The sequence below is a fragment of the Geospiza fortis genome, unplaced genomic scaffold (genome assembly GCF_000277835.1).
Source record: "Geospiza fortis unplaced genomic scaffold, GeoFor_1.0 scaffold172, whole genome shotgun sequence".
Taxonomy (NCBI): Eukaryota; Metazoa; Chordata; class Aves; order Passeriformes; family Thraupidae; genus Geospiza; species Geospiza fortis.
The window spans coordinates 3,107,394-3,122,305 of NW_005054309.1; the positions used below are offsets into that span (position 1 = coordinate 3,107,394).

The 14,912-nt window shown below is 42.9% G+C and overlaps 1 protein-coding gene across 2 annotated transcripts in view; it reads left to right on the forward strand.

The window, feature by feature from the left end:
* DIS3L2 (DIS3 like 3'-5' exoribonuclease 2) overlaps positions 1-14,912 on the forward strand; it is a 177,061-nt gene that overhangs the window by 95,589 nt on the left and 66,560 nt on the right. For both annotated transcript variants that reach the window (XM_014312335.1, XM_031055477.1), the window contains exon 11: positions 9,991-10,103. In XM_014312335.1, the coding sequence (XP_014167810.1) occupies positions 9,991-10,103 (113 nt within the window). The remainder of the gene's footprint in view (positions 1-9,990; positions 10,104-14,912) is intronic.

Sequence of the window (14,912 nt, forward strand, 5' to 3'; positions counted from 1 at the left end):
CTATTGAGGGCTTGTGGTTGCAAATTCATTGAAATATGCAAAATGCTCTCAGCTCTCTGCCAAATGCAGATCCCTGCTGTGCCCCACAGCAGGCTTCTGTGTAATGCAGGGAGCTGCAGTGTGTGGAATATATTTTGTCTCCTCGTTTGAGGTAACATGGGGTTGTGTGAGGAAACACATATCACTTCCAATTTCCAAGTGCAGGGTTGAATGGAATCAGGGCTGAATTGAGTCAGCTTTTCTCTACTAAACATCTCTCTTGAAACTTGTGGGACAACTTAATGTCATGGGGCTCCCCTCAGTTCCCCTGGGAATAGGGCAGGTTGCTCCAAACTGCTGGTGGCTGAAAGGGAGATAGAGTGAGCCAAATCCCCAGACAAGTGCATTAAACTGGATGTTAAGGTACTGAGGTGATTATGGAAGTTTGGATTTAGTTAGAGCATTGATTGCTAGAACATAATTTGTTAAAACCTTTATTTTGCATATATTTGAAAGCTGCTTGTGAGAGGGTTGATTAAAAGCTTGGTTAAGCAAAATTGGGGCAGTGTTTGTGATTAGTAATCCATATATAAATATTTTATAAATATTTCATCCTTATCCCAAAAGTTGTTTGTGGTTTTTGGTTTTTTTTACAATGTAGCAAAGAGACATGGCATTTAAAACAAAATAAAAGATATACTGTGTGAGAAGGACTAAGGTAACAAAGACTGTGGCTGCAGAACATGCAAACAGATGTGCAAATACCAATAGAATTACTCATAAGAGTGAGTTTACTTTTCTGCAGGGAGGAGAGATGCTCTGGGCAAAGCCGCCTTCCGGATCATTTCAGTTCATGAATTCAGGACCTGGGACAATTCCCCAAAGATTTAGAGGCGCGGGATTTTGTGTCCTGATGGATCTCACTGATATTTGCGGATACAAACTTAAAAAAGGAGAGTGTCTGATTGTATATTGAAGAGAAAAAAAAATAATGCCTTTAAGTAGACAGATAATGGAAAGAAGATCCAGAAATTCTTGTGCAAACAGACCTAAAAGCATTTTGCCTACAATTTCCATTAATGAAAAAGAATTCCAAGGACCAGGAGAGTCTTTGGATAAGAACCACAAATGATAGGGGATGACCAGACAGATGTAGAGAGAACAGGATTTTTCAGTGAATGTAGCAAATGAAAATCAGAAGCTATGTGAGGCAGATAAACTTTAGAAGGGTACAAATAGCTGGCAGTACATTCCCACATGGTTATCTGCAGTCACATGTTCTGTTACATGTAGGCAGCAAAGGAGTTACTGCTGTATATTGTCTTCATTATCAACTTTATGAAACAGCAGGATCCCTCAGAATCGCTGGGTTATTGTTTTAACTTGTTATGTATTGCAGTGCAGGGTTTCAGAGCCCAGAGGAACAGGAAAAACATCTTACACTATAATTCATTGCAGTATTTCTTGATAGTCGGCTGTTATGCTGCATACACAGAAAGAGTAAAACCAAGTGCAGATGGAAATGTTTTGGAAATATTTCCAAAATAAACAAAACAGTTGGATGGCTAAAATTGAAATCTCGGTGACTTCCTTCTATTTCCAAAGAAGTTGAAGAAATGTCAAGGCTGTTCTGTGGAAGTACATTGTATGTGTTTGGCCTAGCACTACATCCCAAGGTCTCTTTGAATGCCTGGAATGCTCACTCAGCCTTGGATTACTGAGTACAGTAGAGATATCACAAAAGGGACTGACCTAGCAGTAGAGAGAGGCTGGTCCCTCCCCACTCTAAACCTTCATTTCAGGAACAGGATGATATCCTACACCCAAAAATACATCTCAAAGCTGCTGGGTGTCACTTCCCATCTCTTTAAATTCAAAGACTGCTGATTTCCTGATAGAGCCTCTTGAATCAGTCTTGGAATACAAACAATTGATGATGTGAATACCAGAAATTGTCCTTTTACCTTCATCATGTTGGCTGCAAACCTCACTGCTGAGAGGCTGCTGAGAGAGCTCAGCACAGTCTGCCTTGGTCAGTCTTCCCCACCAGCAGAGATTGTTTTCTGAGCCAGGAATCTGAGTCACAGCAGCACAGCCATTGCCTCTGTGTGCTGATGTCTTGACGTCTTGTCTTGATGAAGGGTGGAGGATCCATCCTCCAGGTGTTGAATTTGAGTCTGCATGACAAAGATTCATGCTGGGTCTAAGTTTTAAGTAGTCATCTAGAGGTTCTCCCAGATGTGACCATATAATTAGTAATGGCATTCAGTGGATAAATCTGATGTGTTTGGAGTTTGCAGCTTCTCTTAAGTTGCTCATTCCTTGAGTCTTGCAAAGAAATCGATGCAGTTTACAATAGTGGAACTTTTGGCTTTGTCACCTCACAAGGTCTGTTTATCACTCATGCAGGCACAGTGGAAACCAGCTCTGCTGTGAACCTCTGCAGTGTAATCAGGTACCAGCGCAGGAATGGGGACAAAACCTGCATGGCCAGAAGGTGGGACACAGGCACTGCTGGAACCACTGTGTCTGGTCTCAGTCTTCCAATGGACACATTTGATATATCAAAGGAATATCACATTCCCTTTGTTTTCCATCATTACACTGTTTGTCCCCAATTGTTCTGTGCTGTTTCCTGATTTTTACTGTTGCAATACTTGTGCCCCACTTGTGTCTGTATTTTCCTGCTTGTGTCTTGCTCAGCAGTGTGAAAAAATCCTTACTCAGTGTGCTTATTCTATTGGATATCATTGCCTGTGTTCTTCAGTCTGCAATTAAATGTTTTATCTTGTGCACGCTGTGTGAATTCTGTCCTGAGAATTTAGTGTTTTTCCCTCAGGAGAATTCCCTCCTCGTGTAAGTATCCAACTTAATGGTGCCATAGCAGTGCTCGCACAGAAGAGTTCTTTCATTCTTCTCCAGAGTTATTGCATCAGGTTTTAAGGTAGTTTTCAGGACAGGTGTAGGTAGTAGGTGCCTTCTGGGTGACAGCATCTTCTGTCACAAGGTGATGAAGAGCTGATGTCTGTTTGCTCATCAAGCAGCTCGTTGTGTTACTCTGCCTGGTGATGTGATACCATCTGTGAGATCTGGAGCTGGTTGGTGCCAGCATCGTTGTCTCCAGCTCATGGGAGTTTGGAAGTTGGAGAGCACCACCAGCACAAAGATCTGCCCTGTGTTCCCGTGGGAGGATTGACCTTCCTGATCTCCTGAGAGAGCCTCATGCTGACCAAGAGCCATCTCTGAGCATCCCCTTCAGATGTGGGGGGGTCACCTTTCCTACAGGGGCTTGTGCTGGTCTGTGTGTAAAACTCAGGGCTCTGTAGTGCACAGCACATGAAGTACCACCCTGTGAAGGTGTCCTGGCTTTGTTTTGAGGTATAAAATGTGGCTTTAAAATTATATAAGGTGGTTTTCAGACATTGCTGAATTTATTAGCTGCTGCAGACAAAAATTTTATGCAATTCACATGAAAGACCTGCTTCCAGAATTTAATTTAGTAATAGATATAGTCTCATAATTCTGAAACTATTTTAAGGATTGCTGATGGCTCATGGAGCAGTCTAGAAAATATTTCAGCTTTTCATCTTCGCTTGTCCTTTGCTGCACTTAATGAACAGATGGGTTTTGTTTTGGACCTCACCTAGAGCCAGTACAAATTGGTTTGTACAATTGTAGTTGCCTCTGTTGATGCAAGGGACAAAATGGCCAAAGGTCAGAGTTGCTGACCAGAGTAAAACAGTACTTCAAGAATCATGTTATTCTGGATTTTAAACTCAATGATGTCCAGCATTGACCTTTTAACTTAAAGAAGAAAAAAAAGTAACAAATACCCTGTTATGGTTTATTTTTGTGAACAACTCTGAATATTTTTTGATTCTCTTAGAACTGCTAAAAGCATCGCTGCAATGTCACCATTCCTGTCCGTAGTTTCTCAGATGCTTGTGAAAGTTGAGGAAGTGCCTAGATTTCAGTATGGGGAGAGTTAACATGTAAAGATGTTTTTGGGTTTTTTCCTCCCTTCTCTTGTGATTTCATGCTGTTTCTCAGTTTGGAGTAACTGGGGCCATTCTCAATTCTGCTCATGTTGGGGATTTGGTCCATCTCCCAGCTCCAGAGTTTGAGCAGTTAAATGAGAAAAGTCACAGGTTTTATTATCTTTACATCAGCCTGGCTCCTCAAGGAGAGGCTGAAGATTGAAGGTTTTAATTGTGATTTAAGGAGCAAAGCCAAAGCCCAGACCCAGCCAGCGCCTGATGCTGACACAGTGCATGTCCCACAGTGTGCCATGTGAATGTTAAGGGCCTGACCATGGCCCCCTCTCCAGGCACTACAGACTCCAAAAAAGTGACCAAGCATAGTTCAAAGAAGAGTTGAGATTTCTTGAAACCTTGACCAGGCTGTTCCTGATGGTCTAAGTCTCTCTGTCACTGATAGGTGAAGTTGGTTGCTTCTGGGGACATTTTTCACACAAACCAGTGGCAGAGGGGTTTGATAGCATGCAGCATTTTTTTGATTGTTGCCCTTTAGAGGTGTTTGTTGTTTGTTTGGGCAGACAGTTTTTCAGTTTTGAAGTTGTTGCAACATTTACTAAGTGGATGGAAATGTTTGGATGGAAAAGCTGCTGCTCTGTGCCCAGGGGACCTGTCCTGCTCTGAAGATACAGGATCTGATCCTTTTGCCAGAGAGAAGAAAAAAACTATTGCTTGCCCAAAAAAGGGTGCAATTAGTTGCATTTCAGTTGGCTAAAGGGCCATCATGTGATAATTTAAAAAATTTGGTTTCTTGGTAAACAAGTTAATGGGTTTATGCTCAGTTGCACTGTGTCTTCAAAAAGCGAAATGGCCCTAGGGCACACAAGTGAAATTTAAGCACTTTCCTTGTTATTTTAAAATAAGTAAAACACACTGTCTGTTTTTTTGAACAACAACTTGGCTTCCTTTGGTGGAAAAGTAACCTCAGCTGAGAATTAAAGCCACCCACCTTTGTCTTCAGACTCCAGAGCAGACAAAAAACTTGCCATGGTTCCACTTTCATTTTTAATTAAACTCTTCTCCTGCACTTCTCCATCTTGCACTTTCTTTGCTTTCCCACTTGCTCTTCTCTCCTAATCGGTCATTCTTTTTTCTCTCAATTCTTCTCTCTCTATCCCAAGATCATCACTTCTATAACCCTTGAGGTGTATGTGTTCATACACATGCCAAAGAGAAGCAGAAATATTTGGGTCATGTCATTCATTTGAAGGTGTGTGTTAAAGGTCTGTGATGGCCCCTTCCTGGTTCCAGCAGCTTCCCCAAGTCTTGGTGCCAATTTCTGCTTCAGTGCAGCTTACACTGGGTTTATGTCCACCCTTTATGGTCTGCAGCCCCTCTGGCTGTCCCCTCTGTAACTGTGACCCTCTGTGGCAGACTCTGTCCTTCCCCTTGATAGACTCCTGATCTTCTGTAGCACTGCCAATAGCACCAAAATGTGCATGTAGGTTAAAGGCTTCATTTCTCTCTCTTTATGCAAGTTTTTCATACTTTTGCAAGGTGCTAAATATTGCTTAGCAGATAAGAGCAGCAGCATGAAACCCCCAGGGCTGTGGAATGGGAGAGAGCTGTAATTATTTGCTGCAAGAGTTTGGTCTAACCAGGGAACAGCTTGGGACTGCCTTGAACTGCAGGCAGCAGGTGGGTAGTTGGCTGTTTTCTGGATAGAGCAAACACTTTGCAATTTGCTTTGAACTCTTCTGTATCTCACTGAAGGGTGAAGACAGTGTGGGAAACAGTATATACCAAAAACCCTGGCATTTGATTTTGAGTTGATTTAACACGTTTGCTCATGTTTGACTTCCCTCCTGAGAATGATGATGCTTGAAGGTGAAATGGAAATAAATGGGGGAGTGTCTGCATGGTAGAGAAATACTTTCTGATAAAACTTTCTGATGTTTTATCCTTGAAGAGCTGTGTTTTTCAGTTATATGGCCCTAAAATCCACATATGCTAGGGTTTGAAGTGAAATTGCTTTGTCTCTGGATTTGTGCTATGGCTGAGTAGGGTTGCTGAAGACAGAGAAGAGGGATTTGCTTCCAGTGTGTTCCCTCACATACTGTTCAAATGCATTCAACTCAACTTTCTAATTGCAGGGGCAAGTGCTTGACGTGACCTGCTGGGTTGACAGCTGTTATGAAGCATTTACAGGCTGAAAATGCCTTTTCCTTCTCTTCCAGCTCCTTCTTACTAATCCCTTTTTGTTTATAATTTTTTCAATAAAGAAGGAAATAAGTTCTCTGAGCTGTTTTGTCATAGAGAATGAGATCATCAGCAGAAAAAAAGAAACAGCCTGTTCTTTGTTCTTCTGCAAGGTGCCACTGCTCTCCTTTGATATTAGCATCATACTGACGCACAGGGGATTTTGGGGTGGGTTCAAACAAGCCAGATCCTCAGCTTGAGGAGCTGAACCTTCTCCAAAACAACTGTGTACCCATTGTGCTGGGGGAGAACTGCCTTTCATGGCTTTGTCATTTGGTGAGCTCCAAGAAGGGGATTCAGGCTTCCAGAGAGTTGGTGAGACACAAGTCCATTCTGTTCTGCCATTCTCTCAGCCACAGGGTGGTAAATGAAAGGGAAATTGTCCTCTCTGCTTGTGGCATCACAGCTGTATTGTTTGCAGTAGGTGACAAGTCCTGTCCCTGTGGCACAGAGCATTGGTCCGGGGGGGGGTTCAGTGGCTGAGTGCCCATCCCTTTCCCTTTCTGCTTGCAGATCTCAAGAGATCTCCTCATTGCCAAGGGCCTCTTCACTGGGTGTTGCAGTGCTGGGGTGTGATTTCAGACAATGCTCCTGTCTCCATCTCTGTGGCTGCAGAGAGGAGCTTACAGGGCTCAGCTGGTTAATAAAACATGCCTTGCTTGCTTCTAAACTGCATTCCCTGTTGCTAAACATCTCCCAAGAGCAGCTTTGCAGTGGTAGAATTTGAATGGCACGACAGTTTTGCATCCACTTTCAGATGAAATCATTTTAAATGAAAGAGTCCCAGAGATCCTGAGTTAAAGAAGCCATCCAAGTGCCTTCAGCATTTTTCATTGCAGTAGATGCTCCCTGCAGCTATTGCTTTAACAGCAGCATATGAAGTGTCTGGCTTAATCTTCTGTACATTTTTATGTAAACTCCTTTTAAAAAACCTTAACCTTATACTGGTAGTGTATACCTAGCATAAGGAGTTGTTGTGCAGCTTTAAGTTCCCTGTTAGAGAATTTGGGATGAAAAAAATCTGTAGTTTGTAAAAGTACTTGTTTCTCTAAGAAATTTAGGATATAAAAAGTCTACCACAATGGAGAACTACATGGCAAGGTTTGTAGTTTCTCTTTGCTGGAAAAGCATATTTTTTTCAACAAAATGGAGGTCAAGTAGACCATGTGTAGTGGCCTATGGTGTGTGGACCATGTGGTGTCCACCCTCTACCCCTTCCCTCTGATCTCTTTGACAAGACTTTTTTACTCCATGACTCCTGGTTAAATTCACTTTCCCTTTCAGGCCACTTTTTATCTTTTTTTTTTTTCCTTGGGAAATAACATGAGACTTACAGTGTGAAATGTTCCTTTTGTGACTTTGTCATAAAAATTAATGGCAGTAGAAAAACAGTTTGTGGACCTGGAACAGAATTCTAGTGAATAGTGTTTCTCTATCCACAATGCTCTTTCACTTTAATCAGCAAATAAACCAGGGAGAGAGCAGCAGGCAGGTCTTTCTGTGCAGGCTTAGGCTGGTATTTTGTCTAACACATTCAAAAGCAATGATTTGAGAGAAATCAGATTGGTTGAGCACTGTGCTGTATCTTCAAGTTCTCTTGGTCTGAATATTTTGGGGGTGAGGGAGATAGGGTGATTCATACATGAGCAAGACAAACCCAAGAGCTGCCAGTTTGCATTATGTCAATGTATGTAAGAAAATATTTAGATAGAATTTCCATTAAAAGTTCAAAAGCAAGGGGCTCACTCTGACCCCGGCTTTTAGAAGCTCTGGTGGGAAACCTGAATGAAATTTAACTCTGCTCAGTGTGTTTTCGTTGGCTGGCTCCATGTTTTATTATCTCATGCAATGAGATCTTTCTTGGTTTGTCGATTTTCTATCGAGGACAAAAAGTTCATGTATGTAACAGTGCACATATTGAATTAGAGTGCGATTAAAGGCATGATGTAATGACCCCCTCTCCTTTTCCTTTAGTCAATATTTGCCTGCAGGGTCAATACGTTACAATATTGACTTCAAAGTATTCAATATTTTTTTACCTTCTGAGTGTGTTGGCTTCGAGCGTGTGTAATATTAAACTTGTTGGTTGAACTGTTGGTCTAGGACTTACTGTCTAAGTAGTTTCAGGCTTGGATGCCTAATCCATGTAGAGCAGCTTTCAAGGCATGTGATAATATCACAACACAGCTGTAGGCAGCTTTCTGAGGTGAACCATTTAATCTGCAGTGTTTGCTCCCAGCTTCCTGACAAGTGGTGGAATTTGTTCCTTGGTGTGCGATGGGATTATTGCCCTCTCTCCCTGCTGCCATCATATTTAGTCTCTGCAGGCCCTTCCAGTGGCTGGAGATTATGTGGGCACATCTAAACCCCATCCCTCCTGCCTTCTGTGTGTGTTTCTGCTGCCTTTACATCTGTGCTCTGTCGAGTGCACAAAGACTGCTCAAAAAGCAAGGTTATGCTTTACGTGCTCACAGTGCTGTGCAAACATGGCTTAATGAGGGTAAATTGTTATGAAGTCAGGCAGCTCTGCAGGGTGGGCTGCTACTCATTTCCCTGAGTTCCCAGCTGGGCCACAGTGGGCTGGGTGTCTCCCACTAATAGGAGGCTGAACCCTCTCGTGCTTCCTCCTCATCTGTTTCCACTCCTACTCTGCTGAAATCCTGTTCTGGTATCCATCAGAAGGGCACACAGGCACATGTACTGCTTAATGACAACAGCTATGAACCATTTATCCTTCAAAAACGTGACACTCAAGAGAAGGGCTTTGATAATGTTCTTTGCAAGGTGTATAAATAAACAGGATTGTCACCAGTGTGGGATCTTATTACTTAGTCTCTTAAAAAAAATTAAGGAAAGAAAAAATATTTATAGATACCAAGAAGTTAGTGAATTCCTCTAAAGAACCAAGTGTTATAATTAGGAACCCACTGCACTTAGAACTATTCTACAAATAAGCACCTCAAATCCAGCCTAGTCCTTCCAGAGAAAACAAAGGTCAATAGGCTGCTTTGAGGATTAGCAAACCCGAATTTCTTGGACCCAGGTGCTAATTACTTCCAAAGCTGAGGATGATCACTACTTCCAAATCTGAATTACTGCCAAAACCTCATGATAAACCTCAGTAGTGCTCCTCTGCAGCCTAACTTTGACTTAAGATGCTTTTAAACTGGACTATAATTAAAGGATAAAAGGCCAAATCTGAAGGAAAGGCAGGGTAATGGTGGAAATATTCTTCTGGTGGAAAGCTGCACTTCTGCATAGCCTGATCCAAAGTAATTGAAGACTTCCCATGCCCCCAGCAGCAAACTGGGCTCAACCAGGTTGGTGCAGTTCTGATAACCCAAAAGTGTGTGGGACTGACTGCTCCATACCAGGGAAATGGGATCCTGCACTGCCTGTGTGCTTGTGAGGTGGGGTTCCATCTTTCTTTCATGTGTTGTCTGGCAGTGGAGGGATGGGGATTGGACTCACTATTACAAGCTCCTAACTGGAAAGATTTATCCACATGATTTTGAAGGATTTTCACATTTCCTCTATACTTGAGGATTCACTTCTGTGTACATTCACTTGTATGTTGTAGCCACAGTGGTGGTGAATTTGAGAGTGTCCTGAGGGACCACGGTTTTCATCCCGGGTGGAAGAAGTGGAAAGAAGTATTGGTTTTGTGAGATTTCAGTGTAAAGAAAAAAGGTTGGGGGAGTGGGAGAGGAGACAGGGTTAAATATGTCATCAGTTCATTTCTGCTCACAGCCTACTTGACTTTCTTGTGCAATTCCAGGGAACTTGGAAGTGGGAGTCCACATTGCAGATGTGAGCTACTTCGTACTGGAAGAGACAGCCCTGGATAAAGTAGCAAGTGAAAGGGCCACCAGTGTCTATCTGGTGCAGAAGGTAAGGACAGCTTTTCCTTTGTCTGTCTGATGACTGTGCCTTCCATTTACCATAAATTCATTTTCAAGGTTCATTTTCAAAAGCTCACAATCAAAATCTGACTGTTATTGCAGGACATGTACAAAAATGAATAAGTTCATGGAAACACAGAAGCTGGTATAGCTTCTCATTACCTTGGAGCTTATGGTGAGAGGCTGGGGTGGAGCAGCAGCTTGTGACCCTCTGACTTTGGTCAGTGCTGACCTGAGCCAAGCCTGACCCACCCAAGCTGGCTCCTCTGGTTTGCTTTTGGGACCTTCAGATTGGCAGATGTGGAGGATTTTGTCTTGTCTTCGGTCCAAGAGTCCAGCTAATGCCTCAGAGAAATGGATTTGTGTCAGAGTAGGATGTAAAACAAACAAACAAACAAACATACATCTTGAGGTAAAACAAAAGGTTCACACTCTTACTTTATCTGGATATCCCAAATAATGGAGGAATGGTGTTTTTTCATCATGCAATGAAGAGATGCTTGAAATTATACTGATTTTAGCTTATCAAAATCAAATGTTAAGCTCAAGTTTAAAGTTGACTTCTAAGCTTTACAAATGAACAGGTTCAGGTTTAACATTGTTGGAAAGGAAATGTGTAGGCTTTGTGGCTGTCTCATTTTCAGTTGAATATGAAGAAACACTTTGTGGACCATCAGATACCACTGGCACTGTGTGCATGTGGAAGCTGGAAAACCTGGCTGTCAGTGTCCTGTGCAGGCTTGGGGCATCATCTGCATGGAGAGTTGAAGCAGTTTCATGGGGCAGAATTATCTGCCTCTCCCCACACTCCCATTCAGTCAGGCTGAAGTCCTTGTCTCCACAGCCCCTTCTGGAATGACAGGACATCTTTTCTATAATAAATAAACATGTCCTACTTGGTACTCAGGATTAGGAGTGATTCTTCCTGTCCCTTCCCTTCCTGGATGTTTCCAGGGTTGTTATCTGGGGAGGTTTTTGTAACGATGCTTGTTTCAGTAGCTTCCTGTGTCTTCTCTTCGCTTTCTGGATGATAAAATGATTTATGTTACACTAGTGGAGTCAAAGGAATGGTTTGATATCAAGCTGTTTACCTTTAGCAGCTGTTCCATAGCTTTCTTTGGGTAGAAGCAGCAAGGCACAGCTTTGGGGGTCCCAGGGAGTCTGGTGGGTTTCAGCTCCCTGTGGAACCACTGTGACAGCAATGCCAAAGTGTCCCTTCCAGGTCAGTGGCACTGACACCAAAAGCACACAGTTGCTCTGTGCTGAGAGAGCCCAGTTCCTGTGCTTGCTGTTCTCCACAAGTGGGAAGCAATGGAATATTATATAGTATATCTCATGGAAACAGCAGTTCTGGCACCAGTCTTCCCAATCCTGCAGTCTCTCCAGTGATAAGCCCTTGGCTTCCCCCTCTGACGGATGACTCGATGATGGGAGGTGTGGGCTGGCCTAAGGGGGATGTCACTGGGGGCAGCAAAACTGTACTCCAGGAGGATCTTGTGGCAGCATTTCCAAGTCAAAATTTGGTGGTTTGTGGCCATGTGATTCTTTTAGTCAAGGAAGAAGGAAGATTTTTATAAAGAAAGGAGACATTTTTCATGAAAATCTAGTTGGATGCAGAAGCTAATTGAATTTTCTTTCAAAGTGCCTTTTCCCTGCAGCACTGCCAGTCCTGTGCAATGCCAGCATAAGTTATCTGCTGCCCCTAATCTTCAATTCATCTTCACCTACTATGGCCCAGCCGTCAGGTTTGGTGTTTTACCCACACTTCTGCCCTGCTGAAAACATGTTTTAAAAATAACAAACTAGGTTAGATGATGAAATTTTAAATATTTTAATTGCAAGAGATGAAAAGGAGCGAGGGGATGGGCAAAGGAATACAGCCAGGCTGTCTGAAACAAGATGGTAGCATGACTCTTGTAGAAAATATGCTTTCCTTTGATGAAACTGTTTCCTAAGACAGCTGTGATTCTGCGAGAGGTTAGCACCTTGCTAATTCTCCAAAAGAAGTTAAATAAAGCCACATATTTAATTTTCCTGAATCAGAAGGGGAGTTATTGTGTAATTGCTAGTGGTCTATTTAATACAAGTCAAAAGTTTTTGAAATAAGAATGTATCAGGTTTTAAGAAGCAAGAAAACCTAAACAGTTTCCTCTTTTTTGGCACATCTCACAGTGTTATTTTAGGTGTGAAGCAGCTTGAGTGAGAGTTCAGCCATAAATCCCTATAATATTTTACTGGTCCTGTTTTACACTGGAGATCAAAGATCAGAACTGTAAGCCTGTCTTCATGTTGAGTCCAAGGACTTCAAGACATTCACTTTTGACACCAGCAGGTTGTCAGGGTGTTGATATTTTGATAATTTCAGGCTGAGTAACAAAGAGTTGCTCGAACTCTGAATTCATGGAAGTGTTGATACAACTCCTGAGGAGAAATCTTGGCTCATAAATAAATTGCCTATTTCCTTTGAGTGACTTTTAGTGTACAAGCAAGAGATTTGCTGAGCCCACTCCACTGCTGAACTTCAGCGTTCTCCTACCAGCTCTAGTGGAAACTCTTGGTTAATACAGTCCCTCCCCATTGGATTGATTGTGGGAGAAGGATCACCTTGGGAGTCAGTGGTGGTCATAACCACCCAAGAATTAAGGGGCAGCCAGAGCAGGATGCCAGCAGAAAGAAGTTTGAAGGGAGCAAAACTGCTCATGTAACTTTGTGAAGATAGGGGATTATGCTTGACCAGGGTTTGTTCCTTTTCCCCTTTGGTTGGCTGACCAGTTTTCCCCTTCTGTTCTTTGAAAAGTTGCTACAGTGAGTCCACTGATCAGAGCTGCTCTGGGCTAACCTGCTCTGAACCTGGCCAGTGAGTTAGTCCTGGCTGCAGCAGATGTTTCTGATTTTATAGGGAACAAGAACTCTTATCATCTCAGCATGCATGTGCTTGCTCCCTCCCCTGCCCAGCTCCCTAGGAATGAGTCTGAGATTGGAAACTCACATTTGGTTTCTGGAAGCACTTTATTAATTGAAGAGACAAAACAAAACAAACCCCAGGGCTCTCACAAGCAGGGGTTTGGATCTTCCCCTGCAGAGGAGCCAGCTGCTAAGCAATGTGACCAGCCATGGTCACAGATGCTTCTGTTTTATAATGCCAGCATGATGGTGTGTAGGACTTCCCCCCAGCCCCAGAAGTGCCCTCTCTCACTTTGGTTTTCCAGTGGTGCCATTGCTTTGGCTTTCTGGGATATGGGGCTGCCTGCAGGGAGAACCAGTAGCATGGAGCAGGCTGTCAGGCAGTGCTGGACAACTTAGTCTTGAGAGTAGTGCTGAAGATTTTGCATTTAGGACTTGGAAACAGGGAGAGAGAAATCCTCTCTCTGTGGTTTGATTTGAAATGCAGACCTGCAGCTGCCAGCATTGATATCAACCTTCCACTCAAAGAAGTGCCCTTTCTAGTATCTCTTGGGCACTGCTAGGCTTGTGGGGAGAGATGATGTCTTTTATTAGCCTGAGTGATAGAGGGGGATTAAAACCAAACAAGCTCTCACCACCCAAGCCCTGGTTTCTATGACATATTCATTAGAAAGGATTTCCTGGGGAGTGTAGCTCCTTTTTTACATTGTAAAAATTTTTTGCCTAGCCCTGCTGGGCCTCTCCAACTGCATTTCTAGATTCAGCTGCATTTATAAACCCTTTATTCCAGGTTTATGACCCCTGTATAAGCCCAGGTGACTTGATTTCCATCTGCAGTAAAATCAAGCTGAATGATGTGATGATCCCCAACATAGGCACATCTGTAGCAATTTGCCAAGGAAACCACTTCCCACTGGAGGTGCTATCCCTCAGCAGCATTTCACTGGCTGGATTCCTGTGTGCCCTGGCACTCCACAGGACAGCTGGCAGCCACTGCTGGCTCTTGGCAGACAGTCACGGGCAGGGCAGAGCATTAAAAAGGTGCCGGGCAACCTCTGGATTATTCAAGGCAATTCTACACAACTCTGGTATTTTGCAAATCTGGACATTAAAGATGTGCTTAGGGAAATCTCTCATCCCGTGTCTCTGTCAGAAAGAGATGGAAATAATCCTGTTGCCAGACTTCCTCTGGGCAGCCCCTGGGATCACTGCTGGAACATCTCGCTCTCTGAGTGTGACACAATTGTGACATCTTTGTATGTTAAATGCTGGGCTTGCAATTACTGGGAATCCTTTCAGGTTGTGACCGTATCGTGTTAAGGAAAAAGGAAATGTGTATTTATAACTTAAACTCCTGTGCCTTGTGACAGTAGGTTTATACTTCATGTAGAGGGTGAAGAGGAATCATGATGTTAAAGCAGGAGGCAATCAGCCAAGACTGTTGTGGTGTTGGAAACAGGTTTCTTTTAATTCAGTAAGGTAGAATAAATTGAAATACCTTCAGTGCAAGGTCAGGTTATGTTATGTACGTGTTTGCTGAGCCTAGGAAAAGGTTGATTGCATTCTTATTCTCCCATGAGACTTCCTCCATGGCTTAGGTTAAGTTACTTCGCCTAAAGTTTCTCTCCTGTAAAACAAGAGGTAACACAGGCTGATGCTTCCCTAACAGTAGATTTGTTACAGCTAATTGCTTGGTGAGTGTTTCGTGCTGTAATTATGATCTGAGTTAAAGCTTTGCTTGTGTTTCACATCATTGAAAGCTCTTCCATTGAATTACAGCCTCTTGAATTGGATATTAATCCTGCTCAAGTACACTTAAAGCGAGCATGGGCTTTCGTGTTCCAAGCAGGCATTTTTCTAGCAAACTGGTATTGCTCCAGGAGATGTGAAGGGA